The sequence below is a fragment of the Cyprinodon tularosa genome, unplaced genomic scaffold (genome assembly GCF_016077235.1).
Source record: "Cyprinodon tularosa strain WSP-4 unplaced genomic scaffold, ASM1607723v1 ctg246, whole genome shotgun sequence".
NCBI classification, from domain to species: domain Eukaryota; kingdom Metazoa; phylum Chordata; class Actinopteri; order Cyprinodontiformes; family Cyprinodontidae; genus Cyprinodon; species Cyprinodon tularosa.
In genome coordinates this window covers 538,392-556,317 of record NW_024038913.1, presented here as the reverse complement: position 1 = coordinate 556,317, position 17,926 = coordinate 538,392, and the positions used below count along the sequence as shown (strand labels likewise).

Genomic DNA, 17,926 nt, shown 5'->3' with positions numbered 1-17,926 from the left:
CTGATCTGGGAGCTAGCTGGGAGAAAGTCACCTCATCCATCTTGGAAAATGAACAAGAATATTTTTAAAGCAGTTATACTGAACCAATATTTATATAAAAAGTCATTTACAAGGAGAAGAGTGTGTGCTCCGAACACTCCACTAAAATGTTTGAACTCGGAGAAAATAATATCTATATTGACTTAAAATGTCGAAACCTTCCAGGACAAATAAAATCTATTTTAAATACTGTCTTGGAGAAAAGTGATACTCTTCTAGGAAGGTTTGCCACTGCTGTATGTTTTTTTCAAGTTGTGGACAATGGCTCTCTCCTTTGTTTGCTGCCACCCAAACTCTTAGAAATGGCCCTTTCCAGACCTTCAGAGAGGATCTATTTAAATGTATTATTTTTTGCAGGTCAGCCTAAAATTATTCCTGGGTTTGATTTGTGGAATTAAGCAAAATTTTCAATAACACATAATTTGTGTTTTAGAAGTTGTGGTATTTCGTATTTCCCATATGGGGCCTAGTTAGTTTGGTTTTTCCCCTAATGCTTAAAACAATCATCTGAAAACAGCTTTTTGTTTTAGATGATGGGTCATCTTTAACTGATACTGAATAGTTAAAGGGTTTAAAACATAAAACTTTGACATAAAGCATAATAATTAAATCTGTAAATAGGCAACACTTTTTCACAGCACCAATGGGGGAAAAATACTAATTAATAGTTACATGAATGTTTTGTGTTTTGCAAACTTGGATCATTCTCGATGATTGCATTACATAAATAAATAAAAATTCAAGCATTAGAAGAAAACTGGATGAGGACAGTTATAACTTATGCATTAAATTAATTCAAAAATGCAAATTTTTATGGTTAAAATGTATTTTTTTTTTTCTTTTAAGTAACATGAATCTGTTATCTCCATGCCAGCTCTACACAGTTCTATGCCTCAGCAGCCGTCTCGGCCGAGTCACAAGGCAGCGCCTCTTCATCCAAAACCCCCTCAGCAACAACCAGCCCCACCTCAGCAGCAGCCCGCTCTTCAGCAGCAGCTCCAGCCTCAGGCAGCTCCCCCACCACAGCACCAACTTCCCTCTCAGATTCTTCACACTCATCAACCGCTGCACCAAAGGCCATTGTCACCACCCACCCTCACCCCTCAAGGTTTGATATCTTCCCAGCCACCCCAGATGCTGTTGGAAGATGACGAAGAGCCTGGGTCAACAACACCTATGAACCAAGTGCAGTTATTCCTAGAGCAGTTCCAGCCGGCTCGTCAGCCCCAGCAGTCCATTCCGCCTCACCAGGCACCGGTTCGGCAGCAGCAGCTGGGACAGACTTCTCTATTGCAGTCTGGGACGATCCAGGGACAACCCCAGCTCTCCACACAGACTTTGCTCCCTCCTCCACAGCTTTCTGTTCCATCTCAAGCCCAGCCCGCTCCGTCACATCAACCCCCACCTCCACAGATACCCATTCACCAGGCCCGCCACTTGCAAAACACTCAACATCTACAGCAGCTGAACTATCAGCAGGGTTCTGGACTCACTGCTCAGTCCCAGGCTTCACAACACAATATTGCAATCCCCACCAACAAAGCGCCACAGATTATTCAGCGGCAGCAAGAGCAGCCCTCCCCTCGTCCATCCAAACCCGACCCCTACAACACTGGTAGGTGTCAGAAACGATACAAATAGTGATTGTTCAACTGTTCTTAGATGCAAACTTAGATGTGTGAACTTTTTTTTTTCTGGACAGGACAAATCAGAGATAACCCATCTCCTCTCATGATGCATTCCCCACATATGTCCCAGTTTCCAAGCGTTCCTCACTCATCCCCACCTCAAAACATCCAACCCAAGAAGGTAAGAAGTTCAAAAGAAAACATTAGCCCCATTTACACTACCCTTGAAAAACCGATCCAGGCCCAGACCGGTCCGAGCTTGGATCGGTAACCAGGCCAAGCTCAGTTTTGACGACCGTTCACACGTCACACTTATCTCGGTTCTCGACTCCTCGCCTCCTAGTGACGATGTGCGGTATTACTGCTAGGATTGAAGGAGGGACTCAAGCAGCTGGTGGCGGTAATGCACCAAACGCTGTTTGTCAACCGCCGTAAAACCCAAGAAGAAGAAGACGAAGGAGGAGGGAATCAAGCAAATCAATGCGCGGATGTACTTGAGAAAGTCGGCTTTTGTGAATCGGCATGTTCAGCCAGTCGGCGATGACGCGTTCTGCTCATGCGCTCTTGTTATCAGAGAACCGAGCCAGGAAAAAACCGAGCCGAACCCACCTCGGGAACTGGTCTGCAGTTAGCGCGGTCCGGTTATGTCTATCTCGGTTCAGTTCAGGTTGTTTCCGTTCACACACGACAAGTTATCTCAGTTACTGAGCTCGGACCGGTCTCGGCTCAGTTTTTTAAGGGTAGTGTAAACGGGGTAATAGTTTCTTAGGATGGTTAATTTGCAAAGCAAATGTGTTGACTGTGAATCAATGGCTTGTCATGCAGCAGAGAGCATCTGGAAGCAAAGGTGCCATTAAGGAGGAAAAGCTTCCTTCATCACCAGTCATGAGAGGAGAGCAGTTTAATCCTGCCATGAGAACAGACCATCACAAACATCCTGATATCAAACCCAGTCAGACCGGTCAAGGTCAACAGAGTGAGAACATCAAAGCTTTATTTTCCTCTGTATTTAAAACACTTGAAAGGATGCACTACCAAAGTTACTGACTGAGTTCATGTCCATGTTTTGGGCAGATGTGAAGTCCGTGGATATTTCACGGCCGGTCAGTCGCTCGTCTGAGCCCTCTGGGCCGCCCCCCACACTGCAGGAAAAGGAGAAATTCAAGCAGGAGCCTAAGACCCCTATTGCTCCAAAAAAGGTACAGGTGGGTAAAGGCATCCAGTTTTAGACTTGCTACTTGCTCTCTTTGCATGAATAAAGCGTTGAGTATTATTCCTATGAATTCTTCTCATTGTTTTTTTTTTTGTGTGTTTGTGTTAGGATGTGAAACTCAAAAATATGGGCTCATGGGCAAGTCTGGCGCATAAGTCAACCTCTACAACCCAGTCTGCGGTAAAGTCATCGAGTGACAGTTTTGAGCAGTTCCGCCGTGCGGCCCGGGAGAAAGAGGAGCGGGAGAAAGCCCTGAAAGCCCAGGCAGAGGCAGAAAAGGACCGGCTGCGCAGAGAGCAGGATAAGCATCGGTAAGGCTCCGACAAGAAAACACTGAAGGCATTTACATTAGAAGAAAAGAAATATACTAAGCTGTGAATCGGGATAACAGGAAAGTGAAAAAATCACAAAGATCAATAAGTTTGATGGGAGACATGAAAGACATTCTCTTTCATGTGGACTGATTACTTCACCTGCTCTTAAATTTGAAATATAGATCTCAGTCATCATTCTGAGTTATTTAAATGTTGATGTGACATACCGTTTATTTCTTCCTGGTAACAAATTTCTTTCTGCTTGAATCGCATCATGTAGTAGTATAGAGATACACCTGATTCTCTAATAATGCTTATTTCAATCAGTTGTTTTTCGAAAAATCTTAGAATCCTTTTAAAAGCTGCATAACTCTTGTTTTATGTCATGCAAGATATTCGGTTTCAAAGATGTTTATGTAAGAGCATCTTTCATTGTCGTGGTAAACTTCCAGCAGAGATCTATAAAGAGGGCTAAATGTTATATCTGAATCCCTTCCAGGGGGCGGGATGAAGAGGATGTCATTGAGGCTCCACCCAGAAGAGTGCATGAGGAGTCTCGTGGTCGCCTTGAGCAGCAGCACGTTCCAGCCCCTCCTCAACAACAGCCGCAGGTGCAGCAGGAATCCCAGCCAGCTGCCATTCAGCAACCTCCTCAACCACCTACACCGCCTCAGCCCAGCTCACAGAACTCACTAGATCAGCAGAGGGAAATAGCACGCCGTAGGGAACAGGAGAGGAGGAGGAGGGAGGTGGTAAGTTGGATATACCTAACCTGCAACAAGTACCGATTTCATTTATTCTGTTACATAGGCTACGTTCACACTGCAACCTGAAGTGACCCAAATCTGTTCTTTTTTTGCCCATATGCAACCTATATCTGATCTTTTCATGGCAGTCTGAACAACACAATGCGACCCAGGCCACTTTGCTATGTGGTCTTAAATCCGATACGAGTCTGATCTTTTCAAACCTGTGTCTGAATGATCCGGTCGCATTCATCTGATCTGAACGTCATTAAAACTCAACAAAGGTCACTAGTCTGCATCTTGCTACGCAAAAACGGGAAGAAAAACAACAACCATGATAGGCGATAATGCGGAGAGCAGTTTTTTATTTATTTATTTGTTTTTATCATGTTGAAAAGATTGAGTTTACTTCCGTAAAACACAAAGCACTCTTGCTTGTGACGTCATTGCGTCCTCTACTGCGCATGCGGGACTTTAATGTTGTATGAATGCAGTTCACACAGGAGATCACATACAAGTCGGATATATTTGGAAATATGAGCGGCAACACAAAAAAAACCAAACAGATTTCACAAGAATATCAGAATTGAGCATCAGGGCCTGCAGTGTGATCGATCCTAAGTCATTTGTGCAAACTTAAGTAATCCCTGTTTTTCTTTTCTTTCAACAGCAGGCCGCAGTTATTGACATGAATTTTCAAAGTGACATAATGGCCATCTTTGAGGAGAACTTGTTTTGAGGAGAGAAGGACTAGAGATGAACTGCAAGGAAGAGGGAAGGGGGAGTGAATGATGAAAGCATCCTCATGAATTTAAAAACCCTGGCATCCATGCAGCGCAGACTTTATGCATACATAACCATCCCTGCTGAGACTGAAAACAAACGCTGGCTGGAGAAGTGGTTACGGCTCACTTTGGCCTCATCGGGTGAACTCATGGAGGGGTCTCCCATTGTGTTGGATGTCATTTTGTTGGAATCCAGCACTGCTTTGCCTGATCTCTAGTTGAGGAAGAAAAAGGACCCTTTTTTTGGCACAGTAGCCTTTATCAGACTCGATTCTCTCACTGTGTGTTGGCACAACAATACCACAGGAGTAAAGACATCCCGGTTCTGGAGATTCTAAAATGCTCTGAAATACTGACAGACTGCGCAGAAGTATTTTAAAACTGCCAGATGTCTAAAATAGTGAAGAAATTGTCTTTTATGTTGTTAATTTTGTTGTTAGTGAACACTTTTTTTTTTTCTTTTTATATATGGTGGGGAGGGGTGGGGGCAACTTCCATACTGTAAATCATGTATATTTCTCAGCAGAGAAGGTACAGTTTGCCTTACATCTTTTTCCTAAATAGACAATTATGTTGTATGGCCTGCACACATGGACGAACCAATAACATTTACATACAGAACCACAAGCCGTGCAGATGTGGTTTTTTTTTTTTCTTTGTTCACCATCTAGGATCTACTGTAAAAAGAATATTTTCTTATGCTTCAATAACTTTTTATTTTGGATCTTGTCTGCTTTTCCACATCGGTTCTTTTTATCTTTGCACCAACACACTCCCACCACCTATGCCAAACAACTCGTATGCTAAATTACTTCTTCTAGAGCATCATAGATAGAGGGCAAGAACAGAATATATGCATTATCATAGCTCCATGGCGTATTTATCACAGATAAGATCAGTTTTCATCTTGTATTTGTCTTTTAAAAAACTACAAACAACAATATATCAGAGGAGTTAAAGAGCCAGTTGTTTCTGAGCTTTAGTTGGATTTCACTACAAGTGTCGTTATAATTGTTTTACTATCAGGTTTGACATTCAGCTGTTCACAGCAGTGACTTCTGGATTGGATAAGCCCCTTTTGCCTTTTATGATTCTGTTGTGGCAAAAACCTCTGCTTAAAGTAACAAAAATGCAATTAATTAAAGACATTTACATCTTTGTAGCTGATATGTGAAACACATAATGAGTTGAGAACAGAGTTCACACTTTGAATCCTATCTGGATTCACAACAGGAACTCTAGACATAAAAGAAACAACCACAACTCAAAACAAAAAATGCAAAAAAAGGTTTGAATTTCTATCTGTTCTTGTTTTATAATAGTGGATGTAAGTTCTAATACTGTTCCTGGAGATATTGTTGGAGCTGGGCTAGAATCTGAACACATGTTGTTCTCTCTATTTGTCTCCTAAAAAATTTTTTTTTTTTTTTTTTTTTTTTTCTCCAGTGCCTGTATTGTATTGCAATTCTTGTTGGCTTCTATTACACTTCGAGGGGACTTAGAAAGTGGCACATTATGACTGGGAGGTGTAATATTTAAAAAGGGGAGGGAGATTTTTGACAGAGTTTGTGTTTAAAAAAAAAAAAAAAAAAGGTAAAGACAGCATTTTATATTTTACCCGTTGTCAATATTCTGGTTTTAAATTTAGTTTTTAGCTGGGCTTCTTTAAGTGTAAACATCTGAAAAACTACTTTCTCATTTTGTTCTCTCAGCAGAGTTTAGCTAGATGTGTTTCAACGTTTTTCCACATTAGCGTTTTCACTCTGGTCTCCAAGTTTGATTGTGTACATTTGGGCGGCAGTGTGAATGTGTGAGTGTTTTCTTTGTTCTTTTTCACTGTGTGGTGCAGAGAGGCATGTTCCCAGATGTAGATAAACGTTCTGTTGACAAAGACTAAAAAGATGAGCAGGAGAGGTTTAGTGCTTAATTCACTTTTATAAATTTCTTTGAAGTCCACCATGTATGAATATATAATGTTATTATTAGACCTGTTTCAAAAGTGTTAAGAAAACTTTTCATTCCTTTCTATCTTTTCCTTCCCTCATTAACTGTTGGACATGATGTGCCATGGGTTCTACAGAGAATGTGCTGACAAGCAGCTCAGCCCACATTTTGCTTTATTCAGGTATTTTATTTTTGTGTTGCATTTGTTCTGTTTTTTGGGGGGGTTATTATAACATTTCCTCAGTTTTGGTATGTGAGTGGTCTCTTGAGGTCTCTGAATCGTATGTTATGATCATTGAATAAACTCATCTGTTTTATAGAAAATAAAAACATTGACTGCTTTTTTGTGTTGGTTTGAAACTTTCTTGTATGAACGTTGATCTGCAGGTGTAGAAATTTTCCTTTTTGTCACTTTAAAAACACAAACTTTTTGTAATACACTAACACAAAGTAGTACAGAAATTGGAGGAAAATAAATTTTATATTTCATTTACAAATAAAGCTCAAGCTGTATCTGTTTACAAGATAATTATCAGATAATCTATCTTTATTAAGTATAATTTTCTCTCCAGTTCAGTTATTTGCTACTTTTTGTTGGTTTCCCTTATACAATAACTGATACTAGTGCATCATACACCCAAAACAACTTTTAGATTTTAGCTCAAGGGGTAAGAATTAGGACTGAACAATATTCCAATATTAGTATATCGCAATATAATTTTATTTGGTATTGGTGATATGACTCTTTAACATATTTCGGTAATTCAATATTTATTTGTCTATTATTGCACCTTTTGTCACTGACTGATGCTCCAGGTTTATGTAGTTTTATGTGTTAATATCTGAAGACAAATATTTCTTAAATTGGATTTTGGAGTTTTATAGATATGGCAAGACATTTGTCATACATTTGCACAGGCATCTGTTGTTGGCAGTCTTCAGTCTTTCAAGGCTTTTATTGTTTTTAATATACCAAAAATATATAGTTATCAGCAGAAATCAGCCCTAGTATGTATACTTCTGTATATCTACAATCTAGAGCTCAGATTTAACCTTCCTATTTGAAATACAAATCACATAAGTTATTGAGAATAAAGGTCACTGTCTGAATACAAAACATGATTTTTGTAAGTGGTTGGTTGTCTTTCCTAACAGTTTCATCACAGATATACCTTTGTTATTATTTAGCTGTTTTGACTACGATAAAGGGCTGTGATTAAAACAGCATTTTAAACCGCTTAAACAAAACAAGGACCAAATTATTTTTGGAAAATAAAGCTAGGTGTTTCAGTTACTCTTCAAATGTCCAAACAAGAACAATATAGTATAACCTTCATATTTGGCTGTACAGTACATGCAATTTAAATTTAAAATAGTAAAATTATTTCCTTAATAATAGTTGAGCAAGTTCCAGTAGTTTTATTATGATAGCCTACCAACCGGAAAACGCACCCTACTTATTCTCATGCACTTTACAGTTTAATATATTGTTGACACGTCGCCCTCTGGTGGTCATTGTTAAGAACTACAAATGTAACAAACGCTGTTTTTTTCTCAAGTTTCTTAGTTTAACTTGATCTGCATACGTTTTTGTGTCTCTGATTCAGTTCTCTAACCATGATTCTTAAATTGTTGATTCAAACGTTCGAGCAACTTTAATGTTCGTAGGGAAACACTCAACCATTTCTATAGCACCAAAAAGGAGGACATTGTGCGGCATATCAATAAATTACTACGGTGTACATAAGAATCGGGTAAAGTCACATTTATAGTACAATTCTTAGTAGTTTAAAGATGATGCTGGTGTAGTTGAATAGAACAAAATATTAAAGAGATGTAAAAAAAGAATTGGTTCCCAGCATTTGTATTTATTTAATACATTGTGGTGTTTAAAAAGTGACTATTTTTTGACACGATTAATTTGAGCAGAACTGCTGCAATTGATCATAAAGCAGTTGTTTGGAAAATAAGCTTGAGGCGGAGAGAGAGCTAGAGAATAGGACAATAAAAATGTCAAAAAGTGGCTGGAAAAGAGGAATTCGTGACATGGCTGCAGCCTGTCGAGAGTAAAGATGATTTCACCATGTTATCTATCTATATATATATCTATATATATATATAGATATATATACACAAACTTGAGTCATGGAACTGTGATTACAGCTCCTTATTTCATGTATACTAATAACTTGTGTACATGATACTTGTTGATGAAATTAAAATTATTTCTAATAGCATTAAAAGAGCATTAAATTAGAGTTCCTCATTATAAACCCTGTGAACGTTTAATTTAATATGACATATTAAAAAAAATCCCCATCATCATCCAGCAGATGTTCCGTTTCTGCCCAAATATTTTCTTTCTGTTGTGGATTTTTGTAACAGGAATAAACAGAATCATCCATAGTTTGTATGAACTATGTTTGTTCTCCGCTTCCAAACTCATCATCTCTTCATCCATTCCTGCAATAAGAATTTTTTGGTCTGTTGAAGCACCAATAGTCTGCATCCAGTTATTTAATTAATTGCTCTTAATTTTGGGAATATATACGAACTATGATCTAATTTCTAGTAACCGACCTGTTTTTACTATAATTTAATTTGACAAACCGGATCTTCTCTACATTCTTTATCCTGTTTGGTGCGATTGCAATTGCGGGTCTTGATCTGGACTGACGGGAGCGGAGCCAAAAAGAGCTCAGTTCCGTATTTTAACGGTGAAGGACGGAGAAGACGTACGTGGACAGAGACGTGCGGAGGAGTAGTGGAGGATGTGGAACAGCTCTAATTGATTTACATGACAGACAAGTACTCCGCACGACGTACTTGAGCGGAGCGGAGCACTGACGGAGTATGTGGAATCTGTGGGTAAAGGAGGGCAAATACACGTCCGGCTGGATGCGGCGCCGGACGCCGGACAGTGCAATGAAAATCCGGACTGTCCGCCCTAAAGCCGGACATCTGGCCACCCTAACCTACTCAGTTGCATTGGTAGCCGGGAGGGGGGCTTTTTTCTAGCGTTTACGGAAGAGGGAGACGGACAGCCGCCTCAATAGGCCCTCATGTGGTCAATCTGTGTAATTACGAGTCTTTTAACATCATGAACTTTTTTCTGATATTAACCCTTTTGATTGAGAAAACCACACATGAGATGAAATATTCTACAAAAGGAAAATATATAGATACAGACGTCAACTTTATGCCTACCGAACAAGACTGAAAATATATTGCAACAGAAATACAAGTAGGTATAAAATCACAAATTGTGTAGTTCCACAGACTGTGTAAAAATAAGATAAAAAAAAAATTAGATAACAGAGTTACTAGGGGGTTGTAATAATCAATGTTAACGAGAAACGTTCGGTTGCAGTAGCTGTATTAACATTTATATTATTTTATATTTTAGATATTTTAGAGATTATTAAAGTTTTATGAAACGTTTGTGTTTCCTCCACTGTTTCGCACTCAACCAAGGGTTCAATTTGACAACTGCCCTCTTGTGGCCAACGGGGTGTACTGCAGCGTATTGATACTGTTAAGTCTGCCGTTAAAAACTTCAAAATAAAGATTCAAAACACGTTAGAAAACATTTCATCAGCTGCCTGAATGTTTTCACTCACTGAAATTCTTATGATAAACATTAAGAAAAAAAAATAGTACTGTACGTCATTTAAATACCATTCTAAATTTCTAAGCCTGCTTGTGCGGTTCCCTCCAAAATAAAGCTCTGTTTAGACTGGCATGGAGAAACGTCCTTTATTTGTATTGTCTATGCATCTGTTCTAAATGAAAACAGATCCTGTGCATATATAACTACAGCGTGTAACTACACTGTTTACTGGGAATAAATATATCTATTGAATGTGAGAGAGATTTATCAGAGACGTGAAAAACCTGACAAGGCTGATGAGTGACTTTTCTGTCAATTATGCATATAGCTGTAAAACTAGCCAAGATAAACCTATGCAGTTAGAGGTGACAGAACAAATCCCTGCATTTCCATCCACTGGCCTAAACATTTTGAACCCATTTGAACACATGACATTAGATAATACTCTTATGTGACTATGTACTGATAGGAAATTATGCAAACTCAATGCTGCTCAATACAGACTGAACCTCCCGGGGCTGAGTGTGTTGTTTCTGCTCTGGATGGAGGTCAGCTGTTTGTTGTCCATGAGTGTTTGGGAGGGGAACTGGGGTCAAGCAGTGGGTCAATCGAACCGATTGCTTGGTCTGCTGTTGTATGTTTTTTGTGACTATTTTTATTTATTGTTTTATTCCTCTGTACAGCTAACCCTGTTTGTTGTAAATGTGGCTTATAGCCAGCTCATGTAATGAAAGGTGTTTCTCAGTTAGCAGAATAACTCAGCTACTGAACAGATTTAGATATAATTTTTGGGGAATGATGGTAAATATAAGGGTTACTTAAATTTTTTTTTTGTTGATCTGGATTACTGTTTGGATACAGGAAATATTTCAAGGATTCCGTGACATTAAAATTTATATTTTATGTGTGTCTCCAGTGGATTTAACTTATTACCATTTAAATTTATATTAGAATCAGAATTACATTTATTCTCATTATACGATTCCAATACAAGTCCAATGTTTGGGAGCCTTTGTGGTTCTCCTGTCTTCTGTTCTTGCTGCTCCTGTTGTTACCTCTGAGCCAACAGGAACTGGAACTTTAAATTCTTACTGTTATCATGATCAGGATGAAGTTACACAGCTCTTTATATACTCTATCCTTATTGAATCCTGTTTTACTGTTATCTATTCAGACTATATGATATCTACTTTAGTGAATAACATTAAAACTTTAATGGCACATTACTTAATTAGGCAAAAAAAAAAAAAAAAACTGGCTGAAAATTCTGTCAGCTGCAGAAATACATTTAATAGGCCTACAGTAAAAATAGATAATAATAAAACACCAAAGCACTCAGTTAAAAACGTAAACACAACAAATATATTCATCAGAAACTGGTTTATTAATTAAAAAAAATACATCAGTTTATGTTTGTTATTTTTCCAGATATATGCTTAAATATCAGTAGTATATTATTTCATGTCATTCAGGTTCAAACTTTTTAGGCCACTGGATGGAAAGGTAGGGATTTGTTTTGTCACATCACCGCTAACTGTGTATGTTTATCTTTTGTCCAGATATATGCCTAAATAATTGACAGAAAGAGCATTTCCCCATAGAAATAAAGTTCCACACACAACCCTCTGTCATAAATGTCCCATTTATTGAAGAACAAGGTTGTATAATATTTTGGCCTGATGGGGCGATTTAAAGTCACATTAACGCACGGCGACACCTGCTGGTCATTTCAGGTACCTGTCCTCAGTGTGACTCATCAGACTTGTCATGTTTGTCTTGTCTCTGACAAATTTCTCTCATACTCAGTAGATTGATTTATTCCCAGTAAAATCTGTCTATTTAAAGATGCATAGGCGACGATTAGGGCAGGAAATACAATGAAAGGAAGTTTCTCCATGGCATCCTGAGCAGGGGCTTATTTTGGAGGGAATCGCAAGGTGGGCTTGGTCCTTACCAGTTGGTGGCGGTGATGCTCATCCCTAAGGTTTTTGCCAACCGCCATAAAAGTATCAAGAAGAAGAGGTGGAGGAGGAAGAGGAGGAGAAGAAGAAGTTGCATAAAAAGAAGAAAAAAAAACGTTTCTCCATTTTTTCGTTGTTTTTTTTTTTTTTTTTTTTTGCACAAAACTGAAAACAACTATTTTTTGTCTCCTGCTTGTGTATTATACCCAGGAAATGGACTGATAAAAAGCAAACTGTTCATTACATCCCGTAAGCACTGGTTGTGCAATAAGCCTTAACCAGCAGACATACCAAAGATACCGATGACTATGTCTACGGGTACGACACTGCCCTCTTCTGGTCAATATTTGAAATTACTGCTTAAAAAATCTCTTAAACTCTCAAAACAAAAATAAAGTTATTCCTTTTCTATTAAAGGCGGGTGCATTTTTGTTCCATGGGTTTATTCATTTGTCATACATATTTTGTTAGAAGAAAAATATCGTTTTCCAATGATAACTATGTGAGGTAGGATATTTTGTTCTTTCCGATTTTCCAGGCCGTGCATGAAGGCAGCAGCGCCTACCTGTAGTTCAGGTCCAGCTGATCTGAGTGACAATGATTCAGAGAGGCGTCGACTTGAAACGTGTTCCCACACTTCTACGAACAGCATTAAAATTAAATAAAAATTTCTCCATCTTTTGATTAGAGATTGTCTCTGTTCTCATAAAGGAAATGTCCGGATGGAGGAGACCCTGAAATGAGAGGTAGGTTTATATTGTTTTTAGATTTTTTTTTTTTAGAAATTATCAGTTTCACTATCAACACAAGTGAATCTGTTTGAGAAAGTTTGGAAAATATAAGGAAAATATTGTTAATTTTCCTATTTATAAATGTTAGAATAAGATGCAAGCATACACTGAAGAACAAGGCAGTTTCCGGCCAGAATTTTATTAAACCGGATAATCTAGAGTCGTTTTATGGGACTAATCACACTATAAAGCTTGTAACGAAGTGGATTCACACGCGTACACTTTTAATTGATAGTTGGTTTCAAATATGACACACATGGCTGATTAACTAAAGAAGCAGTCACCTTTATGCTTAATGTCAAAATTCTACAACTATTAGACTTTAACTGGAAGTTGATCCTAAACTCATGCAAATTTCAATAACGCTTTACATGCTCAATAAGGGGGGGCTGTTTATAAATACTAAGCATTTGAAAGTAAAACTTAGTGGTGAGTGGAATGAGGACATTATGGTTGCAAGTTTCTTTTCTCTCTTTTTTACCACAATGTCCACAGGCATGTTATTTGAGTAGAGAATATTACAGCTTCTATTCTACACCATACCACTATTAAATGAGAGTAGTATGATTAATAATAAACTGTGTCTATAGTTCTTCAAATGAATGAATTGTATAAACTACAAATAATCTTGAAGTCTTTCCTTAAATGCTTTATTTATTGTTTCTGATTTATTTTATTTTTTTCTTATTTGGGACCTGTAAAAAATGATTCCAGGCTAGAATTGAAATGTTTTTCATTTACCAGTATTTCTTAGCTCATAAACCAGATATTTGCTACAAATTTTTAATGCTTTTTTTAAACTTCTATTTTGCTTACCTTGAGGTATTGAACCACTGTCCTTTTTTTCTATTCTGGTGTCATTTTCTGTTTTGACACAACCTTAAGTTTCCTCTTTTATAGAGGAAATAAAAAAAAGAACCGGCAGTCTGGTGCTGGTTCTTTTTTTTTCTCCCCTGCACATAATACTACTTTTCTTCTTAATTCCTTCTTTCTAATAATAAATTAGATGCATAGAAACATCAGCACCCCTCATTAAGGTTTATGTTAAAAATATGTCTATTAGTAAATTATATGCTGGGAGAAATAACATTTCTACCGAATGAGTACAAATAATATAAACAAGCTTTTTGAACAGAACTGAGTCTTCAGTAGAGATGGGCAACTATTGATATTTAAAGTTTAGAAATAAAGTAACTTTTCATACTGGCTATACAGGACATAATTACAACTGAAACAGCATGAGTGTCATGCTTAATATAATCAACAAGGATTTATTTTGTAATTCTAAGAGATTATTTTGAACCGAAACTGCGATTGCGAATTTCATTTTGATTTTCTTTAGCACTAACCACCAGCTTGTAGATATTTCACCCCAGAGTCCTTTTTTTTTTTTTTGCAGGACTTAACTGTAAACTTTGTTTGAAAAAAAAAAATGCTTAACTCTACTTGCATGTGCGGATTTTAGCTGCAGCTCTCTCAATCTTTCAGTGTGGCAACATGCCCTCTTCAAACATTTTACCCCCACATAGAGAGCTGGAGTGAGAAATTTAGAGTGTTTTGTCACCTTAAATATAGTGCGATAAAAACTGAGTTCCACTGCTATTCTAGATTGCAAATATATTGCAAACGCAAGTAATTGAAAGGCCTAATTTAAAAGTATTAATAATTTTTCTGTGTTGTTTTAGATTGATCTCTAGAAAACATCTTAACATCTTTTTCTTCAAGTAAGTCTTGTTAAGTATTAAACACATTTTTATGGAGATATATAACACTTTACAGAAGTTATATATCACTTTAGGAAAAGATGGTACAGCAAATTTTTAAAGATGCCGATTAATGCATGGGGGCCTAATACTGATCTAGACATCACCACATTGTGAAATCTATAGAATCTAACCTTAAATCAACAAAACCATACACAGTGTCCCAAAAGTTTATATATTAAATAAAAGTAAAGCCAAAATAAAAGCATGGAATTTACACCCTGCCATTAAACTACTTGTAAAATGACATATATTGCAGAAATGTTGGTCTTCACAACTTTTTTTTTTAACTTATTGGAGTTTTGCAGTTCTGGCCTCAGTCATTATACCGCCCCCAATATGCCTGACAGTTTACGGAGGTGCGAGTGCTGCATTTAGTTATTACCAAATATGACCCTGTGCAATAGGACCAAAATTGCTGCTCTAAAAGACATTTCTTCAGAAGGCGTGTGGTTTGTTGAAATGTAACTGAGCAGTGTCAAAGGAAGCAAAAGCCATGTTATAATTTTAGCGGGAAGACTATTTTGTCTGCATTTGAAATACAGCATCAAGGTTCAGCTTTATCTAACCGCATTAAGACTTAAACCTGGAGAGTCGCTGTTGGGCATTTTGTCCATTTTTCTAAGCTTTTACAATCAGATGGTGGGATAAACTGAAAAAAATCAGCATTGTTAAATGTTTTCTACTTTTGAATAATTTCACTGCTGATTAGGAGACTTGAAATAGTTTAGAAATGGCTTCTTCCTTCCCAGACAATAATTATCATTTAAGGGGATTTTATTTGCAGCATTTGCCTTTCTTAAACGACGAAGTTGCGTGTTTTTAGACACACTCCTCTTTTATAGCCTTATCTTTCTGATAATGAGGTGAACCTGCTGTGTGGTCTGCTACTTGTCAGTATAGATCTAAAATGATAGAATCTGGTACAGAGCAGATCACTTTTGATCCCTGATGTTTAAATTCTTATATAAAGAATATACTTTTCTCACTCAGCATATATTTTTTTAAATTTCCCTTTGTCTACTGTTTTTTTTTTTTTTTTTTTTGTCCTTCACAGTTTTGTTCATAGAGAACAACATGTCATCTCAATGCAATTCCAGCCATAATGTGACCTTCTTCTACAAACTAGTAGAAAAGGAGATCAGAGAAAACTGGACTACACGGGACTCCTTATTACTCGGACTAGGTTTGCCATTTTCTTTGATAGTGGTGCTGGCCAACCTGTTGGTGATGGTGGCCATCGTCTTAAACCACCGCTTCCACCTCCCCATATATTACTTGCTGGGCAACATGGCAGCAGCGGACCTGTTTGCAGGTTTGGCCTACGCTAACCTCATTCTGAACACTGGCCCCTGGACTCGGAGGCTTTCTAAGACCCAGTGGTACATCCGTTCCGCTTTGGTTGACATCAGCTTGACATCCTCTGTAGCCAACCTTCTGGCTGTAGCCTTTGAACGCCACCAGACCATCATCACCATGCAGCTGCACAGCACCATGTCTAAGAGACGTGTGCTGCTGCTCATCGTCTCCATCTGGGTTGCTGGAATCATCATGGGTCTGGTGCCATCGCTGTTCTGGAACTGTGAATGCGATCACGACGACTGCTCTACCATCGCCCCACTCTACAGCAGACGCTTCTTGATTTTCTGGGCAGGTCTCAACCTACTGACTTTTTTCATTATGGTGATCATGTACTCCCGCATATTCTTCTATGTGAAGTGTCAGAGTAGGAATGTGTCCCCTCACACCATGGAGGAACGACAGCAGACCGTCATCAACCTGATGAAAACCATTTCTATGGTTCTGGGTAAGAACAGATACTACTTTTAGGAATGTTTCATGTTGACCATTTTAAGCACAAACACTTTTTTTTTCAAACTATATGCATACCTTGTTATTTAATCACAAATCTCAGTGCCTTTATCTCCATCTGTCTTTTTTTCTATCTTTGTTTGTTGGTTTAAAGTTGGAAATGTATCCGGATTTTTCCAGTGAATTTATCTTATGAGTTCAGCTACTCGGGTGACTCAGGTGGCTGCTATTGAGCAACCATTACATAGCTGAGACATGACTATAATCCGGGCTCATTCTGCAATAAAAGTTCACTGGAAAAACCACAAGAATGAATTCATGTTTCAGCAAACAATCCATATCTCTGCAGGTGCTTTTGTGATCTGCTGGACACCTGGCCTCATTACTCTCCTCGTGGATGGGCTGATGGGTAAAAATAGCAACGCTAAGAAGTATGAGAAGTACTGTTTGGTGATAGCAGAGTGCAATTCTTTGGTCAACCCAATCATTTATTCCTTGCGGGACGTTGAGATGAGAAAAACTTTTAAATGGATCCTTTCCTGCTTGTGTCGGAAAGGAGACTGTCAGCAGAGGGAGTCTTTGCCAACAGATACTGGATCTCAATTGACAGAGGTAAATATTACTTGTTTTGCCTTTTTTTTTAAAGCAACCTATAGAGCAGCGATCCCCAAAGTCAGTCCTGGGGGGGGGGGGGGGGGGGGGGGCACTGTCCTGCAGGTTTTAGAGGTTTCTCTGCTTTAGCAGAGCTGATTCTGATGACTGCAGTTCAGCAAAAGCCTGTTAATCAACCATCAATGTAGATCAGCTGTGCTTGAGCAGAGAAACCTCTAAAACCTGCAGGACAGCAGCCCTCAAGGTCCTATAAAGTCTAAACGCCTCTGGGTTAGAACTTTTGCTTCAATAGCTGCTGTTCAGTTTTTTCATTTCTTCGTCATGCATCTGATTACTGAGCCGTAAGGTTTCATTTCCTACTAAGAACAGATTTCCAAAAATAAGCGTGTTCATACCTGTCGGCTTATGCAAGGGCCGTTAACAGGAAAACTAACTCCATTTTAAGTATTTGTTTTCCACCTTATTGTTTTGAAAAATCTCATGGCTTTCTTGCAAAGGAAATGACTCAAACAACTTTGTTTTGTTCACAGAAAACTCTTACAACTCTTCATACGTACATGTTAGAAGATCAAGTGTTGTTGGAACCAGAGGATACAAAGAGATAACATGTGGACGGCGCCTGGGGTATAATGGAGGAAAAAGCCAGCAGTTGTAACTCGAATGTATATTTTTGAAATTAAACAGAAAAATACATATTTTTGCAATAGA

At 38.1% G+C, this 17,926-nt stretch overlaps 2 protein-coding genes across 7 annotated transcripts in view; both read left to right on the top strand.

The window, feature by feature from the left end:
• Positions 1 to 6,999, top strand: part of brd4 (bromodomain containing 4) — a 34,900-nt gene extending 27,901 nt beyond the window's left edge. For 4 of the 6 annotated variants that reach the window (XM_038287964.1, XM_038287963.1, XM_038287962.1 and 1 more), the window contains exons 13-19: positions 914 to 1,654; positions 1,742 to 1,848; positions 2,493 to 2,643; positions 2,742 to 2,872; positions 2,989 to 3,191; positions 3,694 to 3,946; positions 4,611 to 6,999. In XM_038287964.1, the coding sequence (XP_038143892.1) occupies positions 914 to 1,654; positions 1,742 to 1,848; positions 2,493 to 2,643; positions 2,742 to 2,872; positions 2,989 to 3,191; positions 3,694 to 3,946; positions 4,611 to 4,679 (1,655 nt within the window). In that variant the 3' untranslated portion in view covers positions 4,680 to 6,999. The remainder of the gene's footprint in view (positions 1 to 913; positions 1,655 to 1,741; positions 1,849 to 2,492; positions 2,644 to 2,741; positions 2,873 to 2,988; positions 3,192 to 3,693; positions 3,947 to 4,610) is intronic. The other 2 variants (XM_038287959.1, XM_038287961.1) reach the window with 2 other exon arrangements.
• A 5,826-nt stretch (positions 7,000 to 12,825) lies between these two features.
• On the top strand, positions 12,826 to 17,926 carry lpar2a (lysophosphatidic acid receptor 2a). The gene is made up of 4 exons (XM_038287955.1): positions 12,826 to 12,986; positions 15,852 to 16,601; positions 16,956 to 17,218; positions 17,749 to 17,926. The coding sequence occupies exons 1-4, from the start codon at positions 12,980 to 12,982 to the stop codon at positions 17,821 to 17,823; spliced, it is 1,095 nt and encodes a 364-aa protein (XP_038143883.1). The 5' UTR covers positions 12,826 to 12,979; the 3' UTR covers positions 17,824 to 17,926.

Excerpts from the sequence above, each read along its gene's own strand:
- lpar2a (XM_038287955.1), top strand. Across the intron at positions 16,602-16,955 it reads AACCATTTCTATGGTTCTGG|GTGCTTTTGTGATCTGCTGG; the intron begins GTAAGAACAGAT and ends ATATCTCTGCAG. Across the intron at positions 17,219-17,748 it reads CTGGATCTCAATTGACAGAG|AAAACTCTTACAACTCTTCA; the intron begins GTAAATATTACT and ends TTTTGTTCACAG.